The sequence below is a fragment of the Bactrocera oleae genome, chromosome 2 (assembly GCF_042242935.1).
Source record: "Bactrocera oleae isolate idBacOlea1 chromosome 2, idBacOlea1, whole genome shotgun sequence".
NCBI classification, from domain to species: Eukaryota; Metazoa; Arthropoda; class Insecta; order Diptera; family Tephritidae; genus Bactrocera; species Bactrocera oleae.
The window spans coordinates 80672120-80699317 of NC_091536.1; the positions used below are offsets into that span (position 1 = coordinate 80672120).

Sequence of the window (27198 nt, forward strand, 5' to 3'; positions counted from 1 at the left end):
ACATTTCATGCAAGGAATATCGATAATAAAATAATAAATCTGTCAAACTGTTGTAATTGACATCAGCTGTTTTTGCATTTTCCCATCTATATTGCCTTGAATTAATTTGATAACTTTTTGTTACAAATTGTATAGATAAATTTTCGAAATTTTTATATAAACTTTTTTGTGCTATAGCTTTGTAAAGGAAAAAAGGAAAATTAGGTTGAAATAGTAACGGAATATTTGAACGTAAGTGATTCTATATTTGTTGCTTGTTTATTAAAATAATGGGATGTCCCGCCATTCGCAGACGCTTTAAAATGAACATCCTAAAAGGTCTAACAAAAATCAAATCAAGTTTTGCGCGTTTTATTGAGACGACAAACAACTTCATGTGGGTGCAACGCAATGAAAAGTTTGCTGATAAACGTTTGGTTGTTGAGCAATTAACGGACAGGGTTTTAGTGCGAGTGAAGGGAGAAGAGGTTGTGCCCTTCTTGCAAGGACTTATAACAAACGATATGACTCATCTGCAGTCGGGCAGTACACCTCTTCCTAAAACTTCTGCAATGTACACAATGTTCCTTAACAAAGCCGGCAGAGTACTATATGACTCTATAATTTATCGTACCCCTGAACCGAATACTTACCTAATTGAATGTGATAAATTTATATCAAACGAATTACGTCGACATTTGCGCCTCTATCGCGTAAGGCGAAATATTCAAATTGATGCAGTTGATGGAGAGTACAGACCATGGATCGTTTTTAATCCAGTTGGAAGCGTCGTTCGTATGGACACAAGTGTTCAAGTGGGACAAGAGGTCATTTCTACTCCAGATCCTCGCATACGTGACCTAGGTACACGTGTCATAACAAAAACTGATAAAACATGGAAAGATTTAGCAAACATGTTTTCTAAATCCGGTGATATTACGGTAGCAAAACCTACCAATGACTGTAACTATCGCATGCATCGTTATCGTTATGGCGTTGGAGAAGGGGTTCAAGATCTTCCGCCAGGCAAAAGTTTTCCACTAGAAGCTAATTGTGATTATATGCATGGTGTAAGCTTTCATAAAGGATGCTATCTTGGCCAGGAATTAACGGCACGGGTTCATCACACAGGAGTAGTGCGAAAGCGTATAATGCCTTTGCGTTTATCTGTTCCGGCTTCACCAAAATCGATAAATATCTCAACGGAAGCAGGCACCAATGTTGGTGTAATCCGCGCAGCAAATTTAGATAGGGCTTTAGGACTTTTGCGTGTAGAACAAGCTTTAGGTTCAACCAAATTGTTTGTGGATGGCAATATATGCTACGTAGAAAAACCGTATTGGTGGCCATCTGAACTGCCAAAAAAAGCTCGAGTTGAAGGCTGCTAGATTTGAAATTTTCTAAACTCTAAACTTGTATTTTTACTTATTGTTAACTAGTGGATAGTAGTCGTTGGTGATTTTTATGTAATATCGAGTTTATCTATTATGCTATGATGTTTAAAACCTCAAATTAATGGTATATAAATAAATATATGAATGCATTGAGATTTTGGATATTTCAATGTTTTGTTGCGAATTCTCTTGCAGACGGCGCTATGGAAGATTCTAAAATCTCGGAGAGATCCCCATGCAACTTAAATAGTTACGATGATTTACAGTTAAATGTGAAAGACGATGAGGCAGAAATTTCACGTTTGGAAGCAGCTGAAAATGTTATAAAAAGTTCAGAAAAATGTGAACAAAGCGACGAACGCGTCCCAAAAATTAAATTTCAATGTTCTACGTGCAATATGTTGGAAATGGTTGATTATTATGGCAAAACTCCGGCCTTTGTGTATGGAATTAAGCTTTTGGAGGATTCTTTTGTGCTACGTGATCCTTTTCAACCACCTCCAATTCGTTGGAAACCCAAAGCAGAGTACTTTGTAATAATAGGTGCCAAGTGTACAGTATGCGAAAATGTCGTTTGCAAAGGAGCGGAATGTAGTTTTTACTATACATGTACTTATTGTTTGGCTTGCGCAAAAAAATATAAAAATAAGTTTCCCATAGAATCACAAGCAAAATTAAGGAAGCAATTAGAAATAAAAATAAAAAAATAGTATTTATAAATTGTACTTTTTAATAACTCTAAATACAAAAATGTTTGTATTTTTTAAACTACGACGTAATCATTCGATTAAGACTTTTCCTTCGGCGCAATCTTCTTGGCTAATTTTTGCATTTGGCTTGTCACTTTTTTCTTTTGCTTCTTTACATTCGCACCTTCGACTTTAACACCACGAAACTTGGATTTTTTGCTCGTGTCAGTACCTTGTTTTGTTTTTAAGTTATCTCCTTTAATTTTCTTTGTTTTGTCCTTTCGAATCGTTCCACCGGCTGACTTCTTTTTAATCTCTCCCTCTGCTACATCTCTTGTTTTCTTTGCACCCAATTTTTTAACAGAATATCGTTCAACGTGAATTGGACGTTCATCTAATATAGTTTCATTAAGTTCCAATGCCAAACCTACAGCTTCTGGAGCTTTAAAACAAACATATGCCACACCTTTACACCCCTTATCATCATTTAAGCACCTCACGTATTCAATGTCACCACAGGAGGAAAATATTTCACGCAACTTCTCTTCATTGGCACCTAAAATGTATTTAACATTTAAAATAACAGCCTTATTGATTATTTTTGAACTTACTGTATTTCAGGTTACCGACAAAAATTGTACGTTTCGTATCCATAGAACTACTCTTTTCATTTCCACGTGTCACACGTAAGTGATTATTTTTGAAAACGGTTCCATTTAAGGCCAATGCACGTGTTACTGTCTCTGCATCCTTGAGGACAATCCAAGCGCTTAGAGATCCAGCCTCTTTTCGATCTTTATGTTTAAATAAAATTTTTCCATTGGCTGATCTGAAACGAATACCATTAACCGGTCCATAATCCTTGAACAAACGAATTAATTGAGGACGCTTTGTATTCACGGGTAAATTTCCAACAAATACGGTGCATGCAGCATTGATTGGATCATGGTCTTTTTTTTCTAAATAAGGGACATTTACGAGATGTTTTATATAGATCGATCTATACGAAAATTAATTTTAACCTTTGTTACCTTTGCTATCTGACTTATCCAGAAGTGACTTTGACTTTAAATTCTTTACATTGTCTTTTCCTTTAGGTGTATTTTTGACAGCTTTCTTTTTTAATCTTTTAGCCAATTTTTTAGCCTTTTTCTTTTCGGTTATTTCTAAGGTTTTGCTACTGCTATCCTTTGCAGATGCGTCAATTGTCGCCTTGTTTTCTTTGGACTTATTCTTCTTTGGTTTCTTGTGTTTAACAACGGCACCTGCTTCAGTATTTCCGTTTGTTGCAGCAGTCGTGGGATTTTCAGCTTTTTTCGTAACGGCTTGCTGTAACTTTTTCTTATCCTCGACGCGTTTTTTCTTGTCCTTTTTAATTATTTTACTTTTCTCCAACACATTTCCCTTTATATTATTACTCTTTAAGTCAGAATTCTTACTCTTCGTCATTTTGTTTATATCCTTTCAATCAAATATATGTTTTATTTCTGATATATTTGCACCGCAAAAACTTCCACCTGAAACTTAAAATTCGATCAGCTCCACATGTTTAGTTAAAAATGATGCCACCTTTTTATAATATTGTTTAGTCAATTCCACCATCATCATTTCCTATAAAAACAAATGTTCATTTACTACATAATGTGAACCGAGTTGATAAGAAATACAAAACTTATATTAAAACTAGAGAATTTGAAAGAACGAGAAGATGTAAATCGTATTTTGGATGACGCTCGATTGAATCACTTATAGAGCTGAAATACACCAAATATTCGGTACTATTTAGCAGAAATATGTAAAAAACATACATGGAAGAAGTAGAACAAACAATAAACATGTCATGTCACATATACGTCATCAATTTTTGTTTACAAACATGTAGCATTGATAACAGTGACTTGTTTACTTTTTTAATAATATTTGCTAATTTTGGTGTTACAAAATTGGGAAATGAAAAATTTTCATAAATATGCTCATACTTATTTTTATCACATATTCTCTGCTATTATCACTCGGTTGCATTCTTCTGAATTAACTTAGCGCCTTAACTTAATAGTTTTTTGCAAACATGGTGGTATACCTTCAACAATAATAGTCTCTAGCATGGTGGCAACACCATAAACGAATGTATTTCGTGCCGCCCATTTGGTTCGTGCGCCAGTTGGATAATTTTGCCGGGTGTGTTCTTCGGTCGGTTTTGAAATCTCCACAGTGCGAAAAGTGCAGCAAATTTGTGAAGACTCATACAGAAAGTTTGTTGGGGAAAAAGTTGAAAATATTAAATCTAAACGGGGAACATTGAGCAATTTTTGAACTGTATGTGTTAAAAGTTCGTGTGACGTTTAATTATTTAAATTCAGACAAAGATTGTTTTCACAATTTTGAGTACTCTTGGTAGTCTGAGCTAAGAAGGAAAGAGAATAAGGTCCAGTAGGCGTGAACAAAGTAAAAGGGAATAAGAAATTACGGATAAAAACGTTACGTTAAAATGGAGCACGAGGATAATGCGCATTTGGACAATTTTCTGCAAAATTCTCAACATTTAATGGAGAATTTACAGATGGATAGTGGTGATGGTGTGTGTGATAATGTTGCTGTAGATGAGATTGGGGGAAAATTCGAGGTGCATGAAGAGCATGATGAAGAGGAATGGAAATATATTAAAGAAGGGCAGCAGAGCGAAAAGCAACAGCAACAACAGCAGTTGAAAGCCAGTGTGGCTTGTAAAGACGTGGAAGACGTAGAGGAAGTTGGCAACGGGCATGGATATGGATACGAACATGGTGATGTCGGTGCCGATATACTCTTGCTAGACCATCACGAAGTTGGTAACGGTGTCGTTGGCATTTCAGTCGCAGTTGGCGCAGACGCTGACAATGCCGCAACCGGCATTGAAGAGAATGAAGAAGTCGACGTAGAAGTAATAAAAAATGATGGTGATTTTTCAACAACTTCAAATACTACCTCTACAACCGGTGAAGACGGCTATGCAGAAACTGGTGTGTTGCAAGTGCAAATGCAAATTGAACATATACCACAAAAGCAATTAATACCAAAACAAGTTGAAGATCTGTTGGAAGAAGGTACTAATATTGGAAGCATGACGGATGAGACCGAAGAGGACGATCCTAGTTCGTTAGCAACCAATAATACTAATCGAACAAATAGCCTTAGTGAGAGTGCTCCACCACAAGAATTACAGCAAATACCAACAGAAGGCAATATTATAAGAAGCGATGAGGACAAAGAAAACAAATTTCCATCACTTACAAATGTCCATGGTAATATTCCTTTAGAGGAAAATATTGATTATGAATCAGAAATGCACTCTCAATTAAATCCGAATGCAATAGAATTTGTTCCAAGCTTTGGTTCAAGCCCTACTTCTCCAACTATCGGTAACAACGATAATAAAGTATTTGTTGTTGAAGAATATGCTTCAAATAGTGCTGAGGAAATAAAACTACGAACACAACCAAACTCACTTGCACGACACCTACTGGGCGATGATGATTTCGTTGCTCAGAGTCCACGCAAGGGAAGTGCAGAATCCAACTTGGACGCCATTGCTTTACCAGAAGAAAATGATTTTGAGCACGAAGCTGCAAAACGTCCGCATGAATTGGAGCAAGAAGACGATTTGATTGGTATGGGTACGGTAGAGCACTCACAGCAAAAGCAATTAATTAATGAACATTTGGAAAGTCACAATAATTGTGGCGTGAATATGCTTGAATTAGAAAGAAATGCAAATGAATATTGTTCAGATAGGCTCAGTCAATCGCCATTAAACCTGATCGATCATGGTCCCGAGACTTCTGTCGATTTGGATACGGACTTACAACCGCTTAATGTTGAAAAACCCGACGAAATACATGAGAACCCTAAAGAAAATGTTCAAATTATCGAAGATGTATTTAATACGGTACAACCATTACCAATAGATTTGAACAATTCATTTGTTGAAGAATTATCACATCAAGGATTTGCGGTTGAGGGGAAAGAGTTGCTTGATGTAGAAGAAAAAGAAAATATATCACATTCGCCGTCTACGGAAGAAATGCAAATGAATTTGCAAAATGAATTACATTCCTCAGTGAAGGATATTCCACAAATTCCGATCGATATGGACAACGCTGCAAATATGCAAGAATCATTTTATCTAGAAAGTACTTCCTCTGAGGCACGTCATCAACATTCGTCGGACATCGAGTTTACGTCTGTTGATGAACCGAATTTGTATACTGATGAAAATGAAATCACCAGCGTAGAGGAACAGAAAACTGTCATCGATGATCCTTCATTTGAGAGTGTGCGAAGCTCGGCACCTGACACTTTTGAATGTGAGCCAAGGACTGGTTTCGATACTTCGCCTACGTCTTTAAATATATTCGCCCCAGAGTTTACGCCTACACAGAAATCAATTGGTGCTGATATGATATCACCTTCTCCTGTATCAACTGAAGAGAAACACCTAATCGAAGAAACCAAAGAACAAGCAACTTTAAGTGAAACAACAGAAGAGCTTGAGCAGAAAATGGATGATTTAATAATATCTTCAAATGATGGAATCCTCTCACAGGTATGAAGCACTCTTTAACTTTTATTTTTTTATACAAACACTTTTTTTTGTATTCAATTTTGAGGCAAATATAAATTTAATTAAATATGCCAAATATATATATGTATATGTAATAAAATTGTTTAAGGTTTATTTTATATCATCTTGCTTATTGCAAAACTTTTCCGCCATTTAGCACAGGATAAATCATTAAATTTGTTGGTATACTGCGTTACACTGCAGTTTTCTCACAACAGTCGGAGTTTTTGCCGAAGTGAGGTGAAATCGTCCTTCAAACTCGTTTTCATTCTCGTTAGATTTTCGTCTTCAAGGTACATGCTGTCATTGTTCTTGCAAAAAAATAAATAGCAGTGGAGTTATTTATTTATTTAAATATTGAGAGAGTATTAGTACAGATTAAGGTGTGGGCAATTGAAGTGTTTGTAGCCTTTCGCTTATATAATATATATGAAAGTTTTACTTCAATTGATTTATTTGCTTTCCAAGTATGGTATATACTTGTACATATGTATTCATATATGCATGTATATGTTCATATACATATCTACATATATTGATGTATGTACATAAGTGTACATGTTCAAACACAAAGCATACCCACATTTAGGTTTATATGAATGTACAAATTTATTGATCGTTGCTATGTTTTATATACATATACATACCTACTTATGTATAGACATATTAGGAAATTGCGAAATAGTTTTAATTTCTCCTTGTAACTCGGGAGGAGCTGTTAATATAATTTTTTTTAACGCACCTTATGGTTATTTAATTTTCATTTAGGATATATAATATTATATTTGAATAAAGCTAATTTCAGATGAAAATTTCATTTTTGATAGTCATATGTACATATATGACTGTTATGAATTTCGTTCTTGTACGTACAAATAAAAGCTTGTCATACACAAGTGCATATTGACTATTATGTCGAAGCCATTTACGTTTGCATGCATTTGGTAAGGATACCATTATTCAGTTGTAAAAGTAATGTTAATTGTTGTGAAGAAAAGTAACGTAAAGGGTATCAGTCCCACTAATTCCTAAAATTTTTGTGTATGCTATTGGTTGTTGCATTTACTGTTATTAGCAGTTATATAAATTGAATATTTTATATATAAACTTCTAAAATACATATATTTCATGCACATATATATGTGGTGTACTCCTAAGGAAACGGTTACGTTATACATATGCATGTATGTAAATGAGCGTTGTAGTTTTTGTTGTAACATGAAAGTCATAGGAAGTGGTTGAGTGAATTAGGTCATATTGTTATCAAACTTCTTACAGTTATTGCATTGCTCTCCCTTAACAGTATATAGTATATTTATTTATCTTGTAATGAGTATAATTTTGTTTACAAAGATGATTACATTTGACATAAACGTTCATTCATTGATGCAATAAAATTTAATTTAAAGGTATCCCTTTTACATTAAACGTAAATGCCCATTATCAATGGTAACTTATTGTATATATGTACATATGTATGTATGTGCGTTTGTATATACATCTATACAACTCAAACGGTTTTTTGTTTGTAAACAAAAATTCAATGAATGAAGACCTAAAAGAAAACAAAAATTGTAAATATAAACATACGCCTAAGGTGGAGTGACATTGTCGCGTTCAGCGTTCGCTTTGGAGTGATTATCATAATTGACTTACAATATAAGCCCTTATCTCTGGCAAGACATTTTTTTCGACTAGTCGACTTATGGCGACACTTAAAATGGTGTGACTAATTTTTAGATTTATTAATTGAAATTAATAAAAATGAAGTGGAAAATAATTAACTATTTTCGAATCCGTTTAAGTTGTTCAAATCCTTTTTTCAAATATAGCTACATACAGTTACTGACAAAAAAATAGAATCAAGTACGTAGATGGTTTTGAATTAATTAACAATCTATATTATTTGTCCGATAGATTTCGGATACATTTTGCCTGTAATCGATTCTTACAATATTTATATTTTAAAACACCAAGACGGTAGCTCTGTTACATTTAACCGTTATTTATGTGTTCAAATTAAACAAAAGTGTGCATTTGTTGTCGTGACAAAAAAATATAATCAAGGAATAAAAATATCAATATTAGGCGTTATTTAGTAAAAAAAATAATAATATTGTACGTGTATACTCTTTGGGATATTTGTCAAAACTTGACATTTTGTTATATTTAAGTATTATTTGTGGAAGAAATGGGCCGAGGAAAGCTGTGCACAGCGGCAAAGCTTAGGCTTATACAAAATTTACAATATAACGGTTATACCTAAAGGGAAATTTCAAAAATTATAAAAAAAATCCCCAAAATTTGTGTTTACTGCTCTAAAACCTCAAAAAAAAAATCCGTCTCATGATGACGATTACATAGAGATTTTATCAAAACGCGATCCTTTGAAGTCCTCCGTGGCTATCCAAAGAGAATTGGGTGTATAAATTTCTTCGATAACTATTGTGCGTCGCCTTTTAGAAAAGAGTCTCTTCGGAAGATTGTCCCAGAAAATCCCAATGTTGACAAAATGGCAGCAGAAAAATCGGATGGCTTTTTTTCAAACACAAAATAAGGAGAAACTATGGGAAAATGTCCAAGAGGCATGGTATTCAATATCGAATTTAGTGTGTAAAACTTTAGTGGAGCCTAAGCCGAAAAGGTGCGCTGCCGTACTCGGCAATAAATAAAGGTTTTGCAACAAAATTCTAACTTAAATGCATTTTTAATTATAATAGTCTACTATGTTACTACGAGTTTTGGCTCCATGATTCTATTTTATTGTCAATTTAAATTCCTGACAGTTCCTTTAAAAGTTGTCTGCTGATAATACTTAACTTTTTATTAACACTAGAATTACGAAGATTTACCATATACCTATTTCAAATAGGTTTCTCTCTATCTGAAAATTTGAAGCGTAAGAACAAAATAATCTATAACACGGGTCAACAAAAAAATAATTGTTGTTTGTCCTAAACTTTATACTATGATTTTTCAATTATTTAGACACAAAAACGGAAAGAAAATACTTTTTTTTTGGTATAAAGTTTGCTTTTGCGATTTATTTTTATTTTTTAATCAGTTTTAATGCATTCAAAAATTCCGCGAAATTGGAGTGGAGTTTTTATATTCAGAGAGTGCCTCCAGATGGCACTCAAGTGATAAATGACGATCACGTGTTTCGTACATATCCAGAAAACGTTAAAATGTCATCGAGAAAGTGTAAATACGATGCTGATGCATTTTATTATATATGTGGTGAATTTATGAAAGTTAGAGACACTAAATATGAGTTAGAGTCATGTCAAGTTCTCTGCGATACCTATGAAGCATATTTTGACTGTACTGTTCGAAATCAAGATAAATCATGAACTCCACATGTTGCTTGTAGTTATTGTAAAAGATGTTTGGAAGGTGAGCGATTTTTAATTGAGCGGCAAATCTACTGTGATAGAAATTGATTCAAATTCTATAGTTTAGGCTGGTGTCGAGGTGAAAAAAGGTCTATGAAGTTTGCGACACCAAGAATTTGGCGTGAACAAAGGAACCATGTCCATGATTGCTACTTTTGTATTGTTAACTCGAGTAAACGACGTAGAGGTAAAAATGCAAAACCTGTTGAATATCCTGACCTTGCATCTTCTTCTGCTCCAATTCCACATGACCTAACTCGACCAGTGCCTGGGCCACCAAAGAACCTATCTCAAAAAAATAACTCATCGCTGAGTTCATTTAAAGTAAGTCCGATAAAGAGTTTTTACCTACCCCAGAACAACCAAAATACCATCTCATTACTACAGAAGATTATAATGACCTAATAAGATATTTAAATTTACCAAATAATAAAGCAGAGCTTTTAGGCTCTCGGTTAAAACAGTGGAATTTGCTTGATGATGTTAATATAACAGATCAGCGAACTAGGCATGAGACATTTTCAACGTTTTTAATTTTTTTTTAGTGCATTTATTTTAAAATTACCGCGTTAGTAATATTGTTAGTTCATAAGTTTCAAAAAAGCCACATTATATGCTAATGTATGTACCTTTGTGTATTAGCCTGCTTTTTCGAGAATAAGCTACAGGGCAATACTTACTGTCAGTCCTTGGCCGGATAAAAATCCGGGTCCGTTTCGGTTACGTAGACCCGACTGTCGTGGGAACGGTAATAATACCTTACTTACTTACTGTATTATCGATCTGTTTTACTGTAATTTGGGTTTGTCAGAGGAGAACTCAATCTCTCTTTGAAAGTCAACATTTCGTATTGCGTGATGTATCATATTAAAATTAATTAAAAATTACTTTCGTACTAATTAAAGCATGCGCCATAATGTTTGTAAAGCTTGTCGATTTACATACAAAATTCCCAGTATTATTCCAAACCGGCAGCCGGTTATATTACGGAGCATGATAACTGCCATACGAATTTTTCTACCCACGCTACTCATCTGTTTGACGTTACTACAAGTATTTTATCTGATCTGATCTAGAAAGCCTTATGCGACACTCATATTTAGAAAATTAGATTGATGTTAATTGAATTGGATTGGACTGAGTAACTGGGCGATCGGCCTTCTGGCAGCGCAAAACTAATACTGGCTAGACAATAGGTAGCGAATGATTAAATGAATGAACGCCGTGTTGAATGGGAATCAAGTTTCAGTGCGACTGTTTTACTGCTGATCAAACCAGAAGCACAAAATCACCCATTCGTTTTACAATGAATCATCGGCGCGTACGCGGCAACATGTATGCATGTACATATGTACATATTTATATCGCTGTATAAATTATCAACAAAATGTGAACGGTAAGATTATGCAAAAAGCGAATAGCCAAATAAAAAAGAATATAGTAATATGAACAAAATAATAATGCACTTGGTGAAAATAAAAAAAGAATTCACGTACTACAAGTACAAGCCTTGCATTTTTACGCGGCTTATTTAAACCGCTTTGATAGTGGTTCGTTAATGCCGTTATTTTCATAGATGGTGTCATAAAAATTCGATGACTTTTCGAAATGGTGTCTTCGTTTTTTATAACTAGTTACCTATCTAAAAGCAATTTTTGTTACTTACATGTACATATATAAATACATATATATCTATCAAAATATTGCACATAAGCATTTAAAAATTTTTAATATCATATATATATTATATTATTTAATATATGTCACTTCTTGTACATAGAGTAGCACATTCCAAATGTAACGTCGCATTGTTCTTTTTCAATACTATATAATAATATATTTCTACATATGCGGTACATACATTTGGAATTTTGTAAAAAAAAAAAAAAATACGTTTAGTTAATACCACGTATTTGGAGCGTAATAGATAGTAATGTTGCGCTCAAACACTTTTTCTTTTGATACATTTTAAACGCTTGTTTTGAGCTATGTTACAATTAACGCTGCTGCTACGGTGTTAAAGCAGTGTACAAATTATTGTAATTTAACAATTTCTGGCGGATAATTAAATTGTATGCAATTAAAATTTTTGACAGTCAATACCTGTGTATGTACATAAGTTTATTAACGCTTTCAAATCAATAACACAGATCAATACATACACATTTGAGGAGAAGTATAAACCTTGCAATGAGGAGTAGGGTTGGATTAGACTTGACAGGGTCACTTGTAATCCCATAAATCGGATTAAAAATAGCATATAATTAAAAATTAAAAAAGGAAATTGTCTAAGTATTTACATTTTTTTCTCGTTTGCGTTCTTCGTGCACATTCAAACGATTTAATCTATTTAATTTCTTAATTCTGATTTGGTGATAAAAAATTTATTTTTTGATATTTGCTATTAAATAAAAAAATAAAATTTAAAACTTTTAATCCAAAGGACGGTACAATAATATGTCTAGATTAGATGTTGCGAATTTTCCAATTCAAAAACTTTGAAAGTTATGATATAAATATATTATTTTTTCCCAAATATTTATGCGTAAATCACCTTGAATGTATTTTCAATCGTCTTAAAATATATAACTGATTGAAGGATTAGTGTTACGTGACGTAATGTTTTTTTTTTTAGTAATTCTTATTTGACTCACTGATCAGCACGCCCAGTAGTAAGTTCTTGAGCTTAAGAAATGATATGATGTATGTATGTATATACATATATGTATAATGATTAAGTATTTGACTTCGAAAAAACAAATTTTACGAATGTATTCGTTAATCTACATTCGAATCGACTTAAAAATTAATATTCGAAACCATGGGTACATTTTACCTATTCAGTTGTAGTCTTGTGCATATTTCTAAAAATCGCCTGATTCGGTCGTGAAATCAAGTGAATTATTTGCATGCATTGACATAGACAAAAATATACTGTATGCTGGATTATTCGTTTTGCAAAAATGTGCCACAAACAACGAGTACGTGGGATAAATGCCAACAAGCTGCAATAACTCGAACCACAACAGCTATAGCGATTGTAGTAGTGACAGTTGCTGTAATGGCGACGGCAACTTCAACTCCCAAAAACAATGACAACAGAGAAACAGCTGAAATGGCACCACCAACAGAGCAAAAAATATGAACCAATTTACACTGCAATATTCGTGCGGCTGTGTGTGGTAACCACATTAATCCTCCAAGACAACTTCACTTACCCAAGCCAAGTGTCTGCAAGTTACTACGTATACAAACATAATAAAAATGTGTAAATATATGTATAGCTACATACATACATACATATGTATGTATATCTGTATACGTGTATGTCTGTAGACGCATATACAAATGTACATGCCGGCCGGTCTGCCTACCCACTTTTAAGTCGATGATGGTGTAGTCAGCCTCGGCCCAAAACCCCCTAAAAACGACAAAAATAAATTATAACTCTCTGCATTGTTGTTCGTATCAAAAACGGGTTTCATTTGACGTTGCTGCTGGTGCCACTGTTGCTAAAGATGTACGCTTCGCTTGCTTCAAACAAAACAAAAATAAAAAAACACAAAACCTTAAATGTCTGCAAAAATAATTATCAATGTGTGGGTTAACTGGATTTTACTCCTAATGAGTGCACACAATGTTGGTGCTGTACAACACTGTACTTATAAATATGAACACATACATATGTGTTACCATTTGCGTCGCCGGTGTGCCTTTTCTGTGCCTGTGTTGGTGTGATGTGGGTTTGCCTTCGAAACTACGAAAATTTGTTCGAAAAAAATTTAAGAAGTTTTGCCTCAATTGTTATATCGGTCAAATTTAGCAAATTGAATGCAATAGTAGACATATGTATGTATATATACATAAATGTAATATTAGTTTTACCTGTAAAAAATGCATTTTTCAACTTAATGTATGTAGAGAGTGCAAGAACTTCACTTGAGCGGGAAGCTTCTTTGAATTATCGAAAAATGTGTCATCCACTAAATCTTCTGTTTTGATGTGCAGCTCGTTTGCGTAAAGAAAAAGTGCAAGATTTTTCAAAAAAAATTATATGCTGAGTCAATCAGGGCTGTTGTGGAATCCAAGACAGATTTGCGTAGTTGTCAGAATTGCAAACCAATTCTGATTTTGAATGGTATCACAGAATCGAAAAAAATAAAAGAAATATATAATATTAAAAGATCACAGTAATCCACTTGATGCTTGAGTCGCATGTAAAATTTGGCTTGCATTTACTTGTATGTTTGTATACATGCTTACTTTACAGATTTATATCACATTATCGACGGAATAAAGACGCATTTATTTGGGTGTTAAATTACGTTTGTTACGTTTTGTAAATTCTCTTAAAATATCTTGATTTTTTTCATAAACTCGATAATTATGACATTTTTTGTTTTATTCTTATGTTTTCCCCTATAGAAATAACGATAAATTAAATCGTAACAATAATATAAATTATTTTCTTAACTTACATTTCAAATCTGTCAGCGAATATCTTCTTGCATTGTTTCTGATAACAAAACCGATACAATTTCTGTTTTGAACATCAAATCAATAATATCTGAATTCATGACACCTAATACATTTTTTTTATCGGTTTCAATTCTGATTCCGACAGCTATCAGATTCTACAACACCCCTGAATAACTGTAATTATGGCAACGGTCAAACGGTTTGAAGGTTATGCTCGTATCACTCTTCCATTTATTCGTAAAAATTCGACGTAAATTGTCCTAATGCATCGCCAGTTTCTTTAATTTAGTATAAATTATAAATACACTCCTTTAGAAATCAATAGTTTAGAATTACCCTACTAGCATCAAGGAAGTCTTAACTGAAAACCGAAATTGGTTAAATTGAAATGAAAATAAATGTACTTTTAATCAAGGTACCTATGCTATAAATAATGAATTCAGATTAAACTTTTCTGCTCTTTAGTCAATCGCTAATAGTTTAAAACGTTCGCGCGCATACATTCAGTTGCGGAAGCACATAAAGTACAAGTACAAAAAGCTCTAATTTAATTAATTTCAGAAAGGTTTATCTGAGTTTTCGTGCTACGCCTTAATGCATTTCTCTTTAGGTTTTCATTAAATGATTGAGAAAGCAGATTCGCATCTCTATCGTAATTAAAGAAATCACCAATCGTCGAACTCAATTGAATTGTAGAGTCTACTAGACGTCGCACTCCAACAAAATAAATATATAGTTCGTGTGTGTAGCTATAGACAATCTGTTTTAGCAGCACCTTCGACTCTCAACCAAAGATATATAAAGCGAAAACTTGCAGAGCATATTGTAAAAATAGCTCAGCGGGTGGACGACACCTAATCATTCAGTGGGTTGCTGTCGTTATTTTGCTAACAACCGAGCGTACGAGCGTCCAAACAAACAGCAGGAGACAGTACATGCATATGTTTGTACATCTCTACATATGTATATAAAATGATAAATGTTTTCAAATACACGCATATGTAGGTAAATACTTCGTTATATTTACTAGCAGATAGAAGATAATGTTAGCAAAGACAAAAGCATTTTTTGTCTATTAATTCGTACGAATTAATACTCGCACATTCGTCAACAAGTATTCTGTATCTTTGCTTCCTTTCGCACCTTATTTGCAATATGCTTTTATATTTCAAATACTTATATTCCTATACAAAATCGGTGATTTAAAATTGTTGTTCTTATGGAGGCGTTGCACTCAAGCAATTGCACTGCCGGTGGGTTGTTCCTCCCTCCTTTTTTCTTGGTTGTGTTGTTTGGCTAGTCTAACGTCTTGACGACATTTCGTGTACGACACTCGGCTGTGGGCTGTTGGCCTCGCTGTCGGCATCTAGCTGCTTCTGATGATTGTCATTTGTTTTATAGTTTGGATCCATTTGATGTAGCTGCAGCCAGAAAGATTTGCTTTCGTCTCTGCAACGCTGAAATACGATTTTGTGTATTTTTAAACTTTACAAGTGCCAAGTTCAATAGCTGCTGCAGTATATATTAATGGTTGTCGCTGCGTCATATGCACAATATTTATGTAAATATATGTACACACCTATGATCAGTAAAGTGATGAGTGGCAAAAATGTTTTATAATAGGTGTGTACTCGTGCTCTTCCTGTAAGAATTGGCCAATGAAAATTCTCGAGTATTCAGTAATAAATGTTCTGTTCGAAAATTTCTCCAAAAGCAGAGGATCGCAAAGTTTAAAAAATCTAACAATTTATAAGAGCAACTTATTTTTTGTAGCCCTGACGTACAAAATATAGTATAGTTGCGTGTAAACGTTGAAAGTGCTGTGAATGCTGTGATGAATCTTTTTCAATTGCCATAGCATCTGTATACTTTGGCAACAATATTACTTCATACAACACATACTTGTATTGTTTCAATGAATTCAATCAAATTTTCTGAATACTCACATATTCCATTGCAATTCTTTTTATTTAACACTTTTATTAAACAAATTTCAAATTTTAACGCATAAGTTGTTAAATCTATATATATTTGAGTAGGGATCACCTGAAATTTGTGCGAAATGCTTCAAAAAAATAATTTTACGTTGTTGCAACAGCGCATACACATGCATATACACACATGCGCAGACAAAAAATATGTTTTATAACATAAACGATATAAAGCACCATGTCTATTACAGTGATATATACATATCTGGTTACTATGCTGCACATCAAATATAGTGTAGTGCTGGCACTTACCACTCGCTGATCCACAGCACATATAAGCCATTTATCTTGCGACTGACTACTCAGCCGATGTTTTTACAAACAGTTTGAAGATACTGCGGCGCACAACATGTTCACCTTCTATCTTAAAAGACGGAAAAGAAAAGAAAACAAACGAAAGTACATAGGAATAATCTTCAAAATTAGATGCCGTCAAGTTGCATCGCGGAAGGCAATGGAAGATGCTGTGCTGGCCGATGGCAACAGTTGCACAGTCAGCCTGCCATCCACTGAGACCATGCATTATATGTACATTTTCCCTCCTGCAGTGAAAATTGCAGATAATTAAAAAAAAGAATTATGTATGTAATAAGTGCAAAATGAAAGTGGCGTAAGACGGAGGGGTCGAATGCCACGAGTAAAAATAGGGTTGCTACAGGAGGAAGAAAATTTTGCTTTGCTTTATAATTTGAGTTATATTTATATATCTACATATATGTATACTCATTTATGTCAAAAAAAAAAAAAAAATCACGTCAAAATCTATCAAAATTTACAAAAATACATAAGATCATTTGTTTGCCACGCATAGAGGTTATGCAGACTACATTCATCTCATCAATATGAGACAATTGTTTTACTGAATTACTGAATGAATTGTATTCAATGAATTATATGCAACTGAACGGGCTGACCTGACTTATATACGTGGTAAGAAATTCATCATATCCGCTGATCTCGCTCTCTCTCGCCATCATTTTATTCATATAGGTATTCATGCACCTGAATTTTTTTCATTTACTGATTTAGTATTATTTATGTACTATCGACATTTTCCCGAAATATGGTTAGAAGTTAGATCGAATGCAGTTGCTTTGCTAAGATTCCGAAGTTTTTGGAAATTTAGTCTACATATTTTAATAAAAAAAAGAAAATATGTATTTCGCAAACTGTCAGCGGTTTCAATTTATATTATTATTTAATATTAGGCGAACTTATAAAAAAATTATACACTTTTTTGCGTTGCTTGATGAAAAGTTATTTTCTATAAACCTTCACATTACTAAATTCACAAATTTGATATGATAGTATAGTGAATGGTGAGCACCTTTCACTCAGCTAAAACTGAGTGCTTACATACATACATACGAACACTTCACCACGTTCAACTTATGCTAAACTAGTTGTCTAGGTTTTATTGATTTCTCAAGGGATTTCGCTGAGTGGGCACGTTTCTTATTCCTGTGGCACTGTATAACTGCATTATATGAAGATTTTAACTCCGTTGCGAAAGTAGATTTCGTTGTTGCCAAGCGGTTTTGTGTGCTGCAAATTATTGCCGTAAAGTCAGCACCATCACGTTATTTTATTAGGGCGGCAACAACATTTTCTTATTGCACATATTTTCTATCTAGTTTCCTAGTCACCTATACGTAGTTACTCGCTATTCTGGAGAAGAGCTTTCGTGTTGATTTGGTGTTAAATATATATACGCTTGAAATTATATTTAACTGTAATGGTGGCACATGCTAACACAATTTTATAAGAAATACAAAACCTAAGTCTGGAAAACGTAAGCGTTTTATAAAAATAAACCGCAAGATTTAATTAGTGTGCGCTGGAGCGTTTTGGCACTGAAGACCAATAAGTTTTTTTTTTATTAAATAGTGAATTTTGAGGCTAATTGCATAAATTTTTACATTATTTATGCAGAAATCTGTATAAGCCTCGATTTTGTGTTACAGTAATGGCTATTAAAGGTTTCATGACCAATAATAAGAAAAAAATTTAAATTGCATATATTTTAATTATGTTAAAGTTCGTAACCAGTACTACGTCGCTCTGAGGCAATGACTTTGAAATCGTCCTAACAAAAAGATATTAAAATACTTGAATGTAATTATTTGTGGCGAATGCGCTGCACAAAATACATACATACGTATCTATAACAGATTCTGTGAGTACTGCGGCGAATATTTTTCATATTGTAGCTTCTGCCATATTTGCATTTTCCTCAGCTTTGCATGTTTGTATTCGCACTTGCCTTGTGCCTGCAGCTTTCAAGTATCATTAAATGTATGTATACATATATATATACATATACTGTAGCCCTCTAGGAAAAATCTATACTCCTAATAATAATAATAATATGACCGTAGTTTATTTTTAAACCAACTGCATTAAATTCAGATAAATATTTAAGATTATGTTGCAGCTTTGAATATATTTTATTATTTTAGAAGACTATAACAAATATTAAAAGCATGCCGCTTGATAATAATTTGTTAAGGACAAAAAATTATGAAAACTAAACGACAGCGTCAACTTTGGTTGCACGCACCGAAGCCTTAATACCCTTCACAGATATAATAGTTTTCCATACAATAACTTGATTTTGATAAGTCAGTTGGTATGGCAATACAAATTAAAACGTTTTCATACAATTACTTCATTTTCAATGTTCAGTTTATATGACAGCTATATGCTATAGTAGTCCGATATCAGCGGTTTCGAGAAATGTGCAGCTTCTTGGAGAGAAAAGAACGTGTGCAAAATTTTCGAAAACTGAGAGACTAGTTCGCGTATATACCGACGGACACGTGGACACTCCGCCCGTCACGCTTATCTTTATATATAATATCTATTTTTTAAAGGGTCTTCGACGTTTCCTTCTGGGAGTTCAGGTTATAATTGTCAAAATCGAAACAGTAACGTAAATGTTTAATAAATTCGACTATTAGCACACAGCATTTACTAGCCCGAAATGGTAGTTTGCATGACTAAGAATCAAAAACGGTACCAAAAACTGAACTTCAGTTGAATATATTTTATCATTTGTTTGATTACTCTAAATCCCAATTGGCGTTATTCAAATTTAACTTATATATTCATTATACCAAGAGGACATGTTCGTATGCATAATTTTTATACACTTTATGTACTTGGTGAATTTACTGTCAGAAGCCAGCGCAAAATAGCTACGAGTAGTTAGTAGAAGCCACAATAGTTGTGTGCGCAAGACATAACACCAGCGGCCAGTATTCGCCAGCCAGCAACACTGGTTGGCATTTGCTAGCTGTGCGCTCGTGGGCCATTGCACGGCAAGCAATGTGTCAGGTGCTTTAGTACCTTTCCAAGCTGTTTCGTGCCACTACAATTTTAAGCGTATTATGATTATTCTGTACTCTGTACTCTTTACGTTTTCCGTTATACTATACTTATACTGGACAGTGGTTGCAACACAATTATCTCCTCAACATTGCTCTAAGCCGTTGCTGCACTAACATACATAAAGTTCGCTGCTACTTCTATTCTACTTTCACAATCTGCAAAAAATATTAAGGAAAATGGTAATACGAAAAAGAGTTAAAAATGCTTTATCGATTGTACGTCGTCGTCGCCGTCGTCGTTGACGTCGTGCATTGGCGCAAAGCACAGCTGACTTTATTAGAACTGGAGTGTGTGTGCATATTATGTGCTGTTGTAGATGCTTTCATTTGCACATACCTAGTTATATATATGTATGTAGGTATGTATATATCTGGTGTATATACCTTGCGAGATACATGCATAACTTGCTGCCTCTATACCTTCAGATATTGTTTTATTGTATGGGCTTACCTTTCTCTTTTCTGCTTTGCTTTTATTATATTTATACATACACAGATAAATATTTGATATCTACGCAAATGTGTTGTGCCCTATCTGTCGGTTTTGCAATACTTTCAGTATCCACTTGCTGCCTTTGTGGCTTATATCTAGATACCATCACATTCTAAAGACACACTTACATACATATGTATATGGTACATCAACACCGATCGGTATTTTCGACATATTGGTCCAGTTATAGTCACACATTTCCATATTTTCAATCCAAAAGCGACATGTGGACATGCAAACAAGCATATGTACATACACATAAGCCCATATATACATCCATCAGTGCAACAACTTCGACACTTTTCGTTTGCACATGCTTGCTTGTGTCTCTTTCGTGTAGTTTTTCGCGCAAACACATGTATTTTCTCATATATGCAAAAGCGTATGTACGTGTATTCTTAATGAATCACAATTTTCAGTGGTGTTAATCAACCTTGATTCTTTGTTTTTGGTTGTTGATGTTTTTTTCCTTTTGGAATTTTAGTTTTCTTTCTTTCGTTTGAGTAATTGTAATTAACTTTCTATTTTCTGAATTGTTTTACTATACCGTTAACTACCATATAACTTCGATCGTACTAAGCTACATACACCAATATAAATATGTACATTCGAGTGTTTCTCCAGCGCACCTGGATAGCTTTGCATCTCTTCGTTACTCGCTATGGTATCGTTACCCATTTTGTGGTCTTATTTTTTTCTATTCTATTTTTCATCTACCATTCGTTTACTAAATTGCTTCTTTTTTCGCTGGCGAAAATTCGCTTGTATCTCGATATACGACGTGCGCAATTCACAATTCGCAATTTTCGACCGGCCACGTCATTTCGCAAAAATTGCGCCGGTTTGCTGTGGACATCGCTAATTTAATTTCGTTGTGTACCATGCTTGCTGCTGTGTGGAAGTCTCAATTCTCTCTCTTAGATATTTTGTACCTACGAACAAATACAAGTTCGGCAATTTTTTATACAGGTTGGTTGAAAAGTTTCTGCGCTCGAAATGAAAAAATACTGTTTTTGGTACGAAATATATATTTGTATTCAATATAATCTCCCTTAACTTTGATACTCTTTCAATGATCCTCCAATAATTTTATGCCATCCCTATAATTGCTTCCGGAAGCTCTGAAAAATACCCGTCTGCGGCTCTAATAGCTTCTTCATTCGATGAAAAATGCTTTCCACGAAGGAATTGTTTCAGGTTTCTGGAGAGGTAGTAGTTGCTAGGAGCCAAATTTGGTGAATACGATGGATGCTCAAGCAACTCGTACATTAATTCGTTGAATTTGGTCATTGTGAAAACACCTTTGTGAGCAGGCTTCTAACAATTGTTCTTCAATTTCCTTTGCTTTTTTTTGCCTTTCAAAACAAAGAATCTAATCACTGCGCGATATTCACCTTTTTCCATATTAAAAAAATACTCTGACACGTCAACTTCAAATGACTTGTAAACAAAGAATTAACAGTCAGAATGACTTGTAACTTACATGTGTTCTCACGACAGATGTAACAACTTGAGAAAAAAACATGGAGCTAGTTATGCTATTTCTTGGTGACATCAACCAACCTGTATTAATCATATTTATTGAAATTTTTTTTATGTGCAGTTACGGTATAATCACGCGTTTTATGAATGTAGAAAGTACTTCTTCTTCTAGCTTAAATCTCAAATATACTTGATATTTAAAATGCTACAGTTCTAATATTTGCATTATATATAATATAATATATATATAGGCTTTTATTGGGCATCTCAATCGGCAATGTTTTATAACTGCGAATCCACAAACTGTCTACATTAATATGCAGTTGCATATAACAGTGTAATCTTAAGAAAACAACTCGGCTATTTCCCAAAGAGTATTGAACCTAAATATGGTCATGGTTTGCTGAAAAGCAAAGTGATGTTTACTAACGCCATGTTCACCGACCAACAATCACCTTTCACCGATATTATTTATTATTCGGCGAAAATCAACAATTTAATTCAAGCAAATCGTGGTGTTGAGACATTTTCACGGTATTTTCTCAACGATTTGTAAGCATTCATTCATTTGAAATTTCGGTCTTCCCCTTCGATGGCTTTTTTCTGTGAAAGTCACTTCCTTCGCTTCGAGTTTCCCATAAACAAATTAGTCAAACAACTCAGCCCAGTCAGTTTTATGATAGAAATACACGTTTGCCGAAAGCTTAATCCCAGCTAAGCGGTAAGTCAACGCACTGACGACTAGATATAGGCTAATGTCGTTGTTCAACACCCACACGCCTTTAATTTTGAACCACTGAAGCAATAACCGTAACAATTTTACATAATAAAGTGATTATAAAGACTCACAAGCAAGTCTTGGTTTGAATATAAGCTAGCCATAATTTCTTTGCTGCCTTAAAGCCGGCTTGAGTATCTGCACAAGTACACATTATGTAAGTATTGTTGTTCATATCATTGGCGGTGTACTTTTAATATATACATGTACATATTTATACATATTATACATATGTATGTATAAATATATAATTTATGAATATTCATCACATCATACACAGACATATACTTTACGTCCCACTGTTTTAAAAGATGTTTCATTATTCCATATTCTCATCTAGTTATGGTACCTGCCTACTTAAATACATGTATTTATATACATACATATATACCATGTGTACTTGTATGAAACCACACAGTGTAGTAATTTTGAACATGTGTGATGCTTCTATGACTCTTTTTTTCGCCACAGTAGACATCTTCAAAAAGATTAATGATATTTCAATTTCATTCTTTGGCAACACCTATTTTACTTACGATTTTCCTTTTTTACAACTCTATTGGGAATTCGGTGAAACTTCCGGTCATACCTAAAAATATTTTCTTTGTTATTTAAAACCATAACAAGTTACGAGAACAGTGTCAAAATACATATGGACTTGTATGAGTGTGGTCCTTAGGCCTTAGTCGGTTGTAATGCTGTATGTATTTACACTTATAAGTACATACATATTATATATAGCTATACCATATACGTTTGTACACATGTGTGTGAGTACATAAGCAATTAGTGGCATAATATTATAAAAATTATTTACAATTTCAATTTTCTAAAAAGCTTATATGTATATGTATGTAAGTGTTTTGAATATACACATTGATCTTTTGCTAGAAACGAAAGGGGGAGTGCCATTGTTTTGAATGGTCCCAAAAACCACTTTCAGCCCTTTGACATATGACTAACAACTTAGTAGTGATATCATTTATAATATAATCGTTCCAAAAGGTCACGAATTGTTATGAGACGCCTTTTTAGAGTCAGTACTGCATTGGACGACAACCCATTTGGCCTGCGCCTTTGTATGCTTATGCAGTATAAAAAAAGGATACTTGACTTGTGATTAGGTGTGGTAAAGTGATGACTAATTTCTCTCACTTTATACGCAGCGGTTGTGGGAATGAGTGAAGTGGCAGAGAGTGATGCATGCTGCTTCGACCTATAATTGTCCTACCAGAAAGCATTTGTCATCGGTGTTGGTAGTGATGGTGATGGTGGTGGTGGTGGCAGTGGCACATTGCAACGAACTGTGTTTATGAGGAACAATGTAATACACAAATTAAAATCTAAAACTTAACTCATAATGCGCATGATCATTACTTATGTTATGGTGGCGTATATTGTACTTGCAAGTACACACATTAGAACAAATGTAGTACTCGTATGGCCAAACTCCCCTTACACTGGGTTGGTTCCTTAGACTCCCCATCTCCCATTTGCCGGTCGCACATGTGTTAGTACAAGTCTATATGGTTGTTTCGGTGTTTCTTCTTGCTATTGTTGGTGGCGTGTAAAAATTTCAATTGAATTTTACTGGTTTGTTGCGCTTCTTTCACCACACTTTTCGATTACTCACAGTCACAGCAGTGAGCGAGCGGTGAATGCTTTTACGGCTTGCCGACTGACAGTATGGCACAACGGCAGTTTGTCTGTCAGTCTTACATCTCTTTTACGATCGCTTGCTCGCATGCACGTCCACATCCACACATATGTTGTTGTAGATATGTGTGCCCTGTTGCTGTTGCGTGCGATGTGGCAGCAATATTTGCAGCCGGCAGTAGAGGCAATGACAAGCCTTCGTCTGTTGCTTAATTTTTTCGGTCTCTTCGCTCGAATACTTCGACGTTGCGCAAATTTAAAAATAGAAATTACGATATTTGGCTGCTTAATTTGGCAAAGTACGAAATGTGCGCGCACACGTTTTCAAATAAAGTACTTACATATGTATACACATCTAACCGTACATACACACTACATATGCCGGTGTAAATTTGTACATGTACATATGCAAACCATTATTTTAGGTTGTATGTAAATTCATGAATGCACTTAATATAATAAAGTGTTGAATGTAGCCGCCATGTATTTATTGCTATTTCTTGGCTTGCTGGGCTCATTTTCGGCCTATGGTGCTTTCCTTTTTAAGGCTTAATGGCCCATCGATAAAAGCTATGGTTGGCATTTCCATTATTTTTCGTATTTATGTATGCCTTTCTGTCCATATGAGGGAAAAGTATAAATGTTATAACGTAAGTGTTGGTCATGCCCAACCTTTGGGTAATTTCGGAAATTTATACTTATTTGTTAAGAGCAACAGTTAAAACTTCTCATTCGTTCCACTTCATTTCTTCGTCGCCATTCTAATACTAAAAGTACACAGTCGCCTACCAAAGTAGACAGTTTGCCTACATCTGCGAATATTAACTTAAAAGAATGCTGAACAATTTTCCCAAAAAAAATATTAAGACATTAAAAACATTTAGGTTAAAAGGTAAAGAAATGTTAAACCAACAATAATTTAAGATATACCGATATTCTATTTTTATAAAAATTTATATAAAAATAAGTTTTGTTCTAGATATTGCCCCAAAATATTTATACATTATTTGTTTGGTGTAAAAATTCTAATAATAAAAAAAAAAGATTTTCGACTTGCGGAAATTTTTCGAAAATTAAAGAATAGCTTAGCTTGTTAGAGGATTTGAGAGCACGATACAACTGTTGTATCTTATTTCTTTTAATTCTTCTCGATCTTCGCGACAGCGAAAGATGAGCGCTGAGAATGTTAACATCGATTTTACATAATCAGCTTGTTATAGCTGTTCTATAAAAGATGTATTTTAAAATATGGTATGTATTTATCACCGAACATTCTGCACTGACCTTGCTCACCGCGAGTATTGTTAGTTCCAAAGATAAAAGAGTACTTTGTGGTAAAAAATATTCAAGCAATAAAAACGTTAAATACACATATTTTTTACATTCGAATGTACACACAAGTTAATCGAATATCAAGAAAATTTATATACATCGTACATACATATACATACATATTTAGTATAATATTTTACTGAAGAAAGCAGGCAACCAAGAAATTAGGAACTATTTTTTAAGTCACTGTAGCAATGTGAATGTTGTCATATAATTTTTGTTAACGCATTCGTATGTATCGCTGCCACTGCCGCCAGCTGCTTCTCTACGCATAATTAAACAATAAAGACGAAAGCGTCAATATTTCAAGCAAATACATTTTCTTAAGCTTCAGTAGCAAGCGTAATTGTGTGCCTTCTTAATTTAGCTTTATAACCAAAAGGCATATTGGTATGTTACATATACTTATCGTATGTATTCGCTGGTACGCAACTTCAACGAGTAAAGATGTGTGAATTGCAAAGCTAAAATTTCATATAAAGTATACATATGTATACTTACATATTATTTTTCCAATTTTCTAAAATCGGTTAACGCCCATAAACACACTCCACTCAAGCCAGTCAGTCTTTGACTTTTTTATTTGCCTCTTTTACTGCCCAAAAAAGTGCAAAAACTATCGAAAATTGACAATCAGTTTTCAAGAAGTCGTTCTTAAATATTTTTAAATGAGTATTTACTTGTAGTTGTTGACTGTCTTTACCAAATTTGCAAAAGTTAATGGTGAATAATCGCTATTACCTCAATGTTGTTATGTAGATATTTCTTATTTTTTCTTTTGTTCGCCATAAAAGTGTTAATATGGCATTGAGCGAATTGGTATATACGCCCGTGTGTAACTGTTCGCACCAGCAGCAGATGCGTGTGTATTTGTTTGTAGCACCGTTAACGTAAATGTGTTGTTTTGCCATACAATTTCTGCTGAAGTTGATGGTAAATACTTGTCGGTTTCAATGGATTACTTGTGGCTTATGCATTTTGGCTGAGCTAGAAGCCGGCAAACGGCATTCGTCACCCACTATCACGCTTGCTCACTTCATAATTCAGCACACTCATTTCTTTATTTGTTTGCTCTTTTTATACACGCATGCACAAACATATAGTATATGTACATTTGAATGAATGGGTGTACATAAGCGTTCGGCGTTCGGCAGCGCATTGTTGATGTCATCATTTGAGCATTTTGTTTATTTGCCAATAAGTACTTTTTGACTGTGTGTGTATGCAGTCTGGTTATAGAAAATAGCAGCGGACATAAGTGGCAGGAAACAGTTCAAGTATATATATATGTATGTATAAGTTGGTTGTAACTTTTGACATAGTTTACATAAATACATAGTTAAAAGTTAAATCTGTTATGAATTTGACCTATAAATCCTGAATCAATTACATACATATAACAATAATAAAAACATATACTCATCATCGCCATTATTTTTAACGCGAGTGTACAATCTTATTTTGCACGCATATGTGTGCTTTTGTTCATCTATTTACATTCAATATGCCGATTTTGCCGGTCGGCTTCTCCGCTTTTCTAT

At 34.0% G+C, this 27198-nt stretch overlaps 4 protein-coding genes and 1 long non-coding RNA gene across 6 annotated transcripts in view; 3 read left to right on the forward strand and 2 right to left on the reverse strand.

Moving 5' to 3' along the window:
• Positions 1–89: 89 nt before the first annotated feature.
• LOC106622888 (cysteine-rich DPF motif domain-containing protein 1) lies at positions 90–2152 on the forward strand. Of its 2 annotated transcripts, none has more exons than XM_014242218.3 (2): positions 90–231; positions 1569–2152. In XM_014242218.3, the coding sequence occupies exon 2, from the start codon at positions 1577–1579 to the stop codon at positions 2081–2083; it is 507 nt and encodes a 168-aa protein (XP_014097693.3). In that variant the 5' UTR covers positions 90–231; positions 1569–1576; the 3' UTR covers positions 2084–2152. The 2 variants fall into 2 exon arrangements, with proteins under 2 accessions (XP_014097693.3, XP_069961918.1); XM_070105817.1 differs by lacking the exon at positions 90–231 and adding an exon at positions 1358–1497.
• On the forward strand, positions 91–1528 carry LOC106622887 (putative transferase CAF17 homolog, mitochondrial). The gene is made up of 2 exons (XM_014242217.3): positions 91–231; positions 293–1528. Exon 2 carries the CDS (start codon positions 303–305, stop codon positions 1365–1367), a length of 1065 nt encoding a protein of 354 aa, XP_014097692.2. The 5' UTR covers positions 91–231; positions 293–302; the 3' UTR covers positions 1368–1528.
• Positions 2081–3627, reverse strand: LOC106622886 (uncharacterized). Its single transcript, XM_014242216.3, has 3 exons — positions 3094–3627; positions 2674–3021; positions 2081–2618 (listed from the first exon to the last, which is right to left on the reverse strand). The coding sequence occupies exons 1-3, from the start codon at positions 3509–3511 to the stop codon at positions 2161–2163; spliced, it is 1224 nt and encodes a 407-aa protein (XP_014097691.3). The 5' UTR covers positions 3512–3627; the 3' UTR covers positions 2081–2160.
• Positions 3628–4231: 604 nt separating this feature from the next.
• On the reverse strand, positions 4232–7581 carry LOC138855801 (uncharacterized). Its single transcript, XR_011394920.1, has 2 exons — positions 7310–7581; positions 4232–6973 (listed from the first exon to the last, which is right to left on the reverse strand). It is a non-coding gene; the product is annotated as an uncharacterized lncRNA (long non-coding RNA).
• Map205 (Microtubule-associated protein 205) overlaps positions 4244–27198 on the forward strand; it is a 34192-nt gene continuing 11237 nt past the window's right edge. Inside the window, exon 1 of the mRNA XM_036369532.2 lies at positions 4244–6644. Within this exon, the coding sequence (XP_036225425.2) occupies positions 4551–6644 (2094 nt within the window). The 5' untranslated portion in view covers positions 4244–4550. The remainder of the gene's footprint in view (positions 6645–27198) is intronic.

Bases quoted from the DNA above. Each gene is read 5' to 3' on its own strand.
- LOC106622888 (XM_014242218.3), top strand. From the start codon at position 1,577: ATGGAAGATTCTAAAATCTCGGAGAGATCCCCATGCAACTTAAATAGT.
- LOC106622886 (XM_014242216.3), bottom strand. From the start codon at position 3,511: ATGACGAAGAGTAAGAATTCTGACTTAAAGAGTAATAATATAAAGGGA. The intron at 3,022-3,093 runs GTAACAAAGGTT...TCCCTTATTTAG, and splicing joins GGATAAGTCAGATAGCAAAG to AAAAAAAAGACCATGATCCA. The intron at 2,619-2,673 runs GTAAGTTCAAAA...AATACATTTTAG, and splicing joins TGTCGGTAACCTGAAATACA to GTGCCAATGAAGAGAAGTTG.
- LOC106622887 (XM_014242217.3), top strand. From the start codon at position 303: ATGAACATCCTAAAAGGTCTAACAAAAATCAAATCAAGTTTTGCGCGT.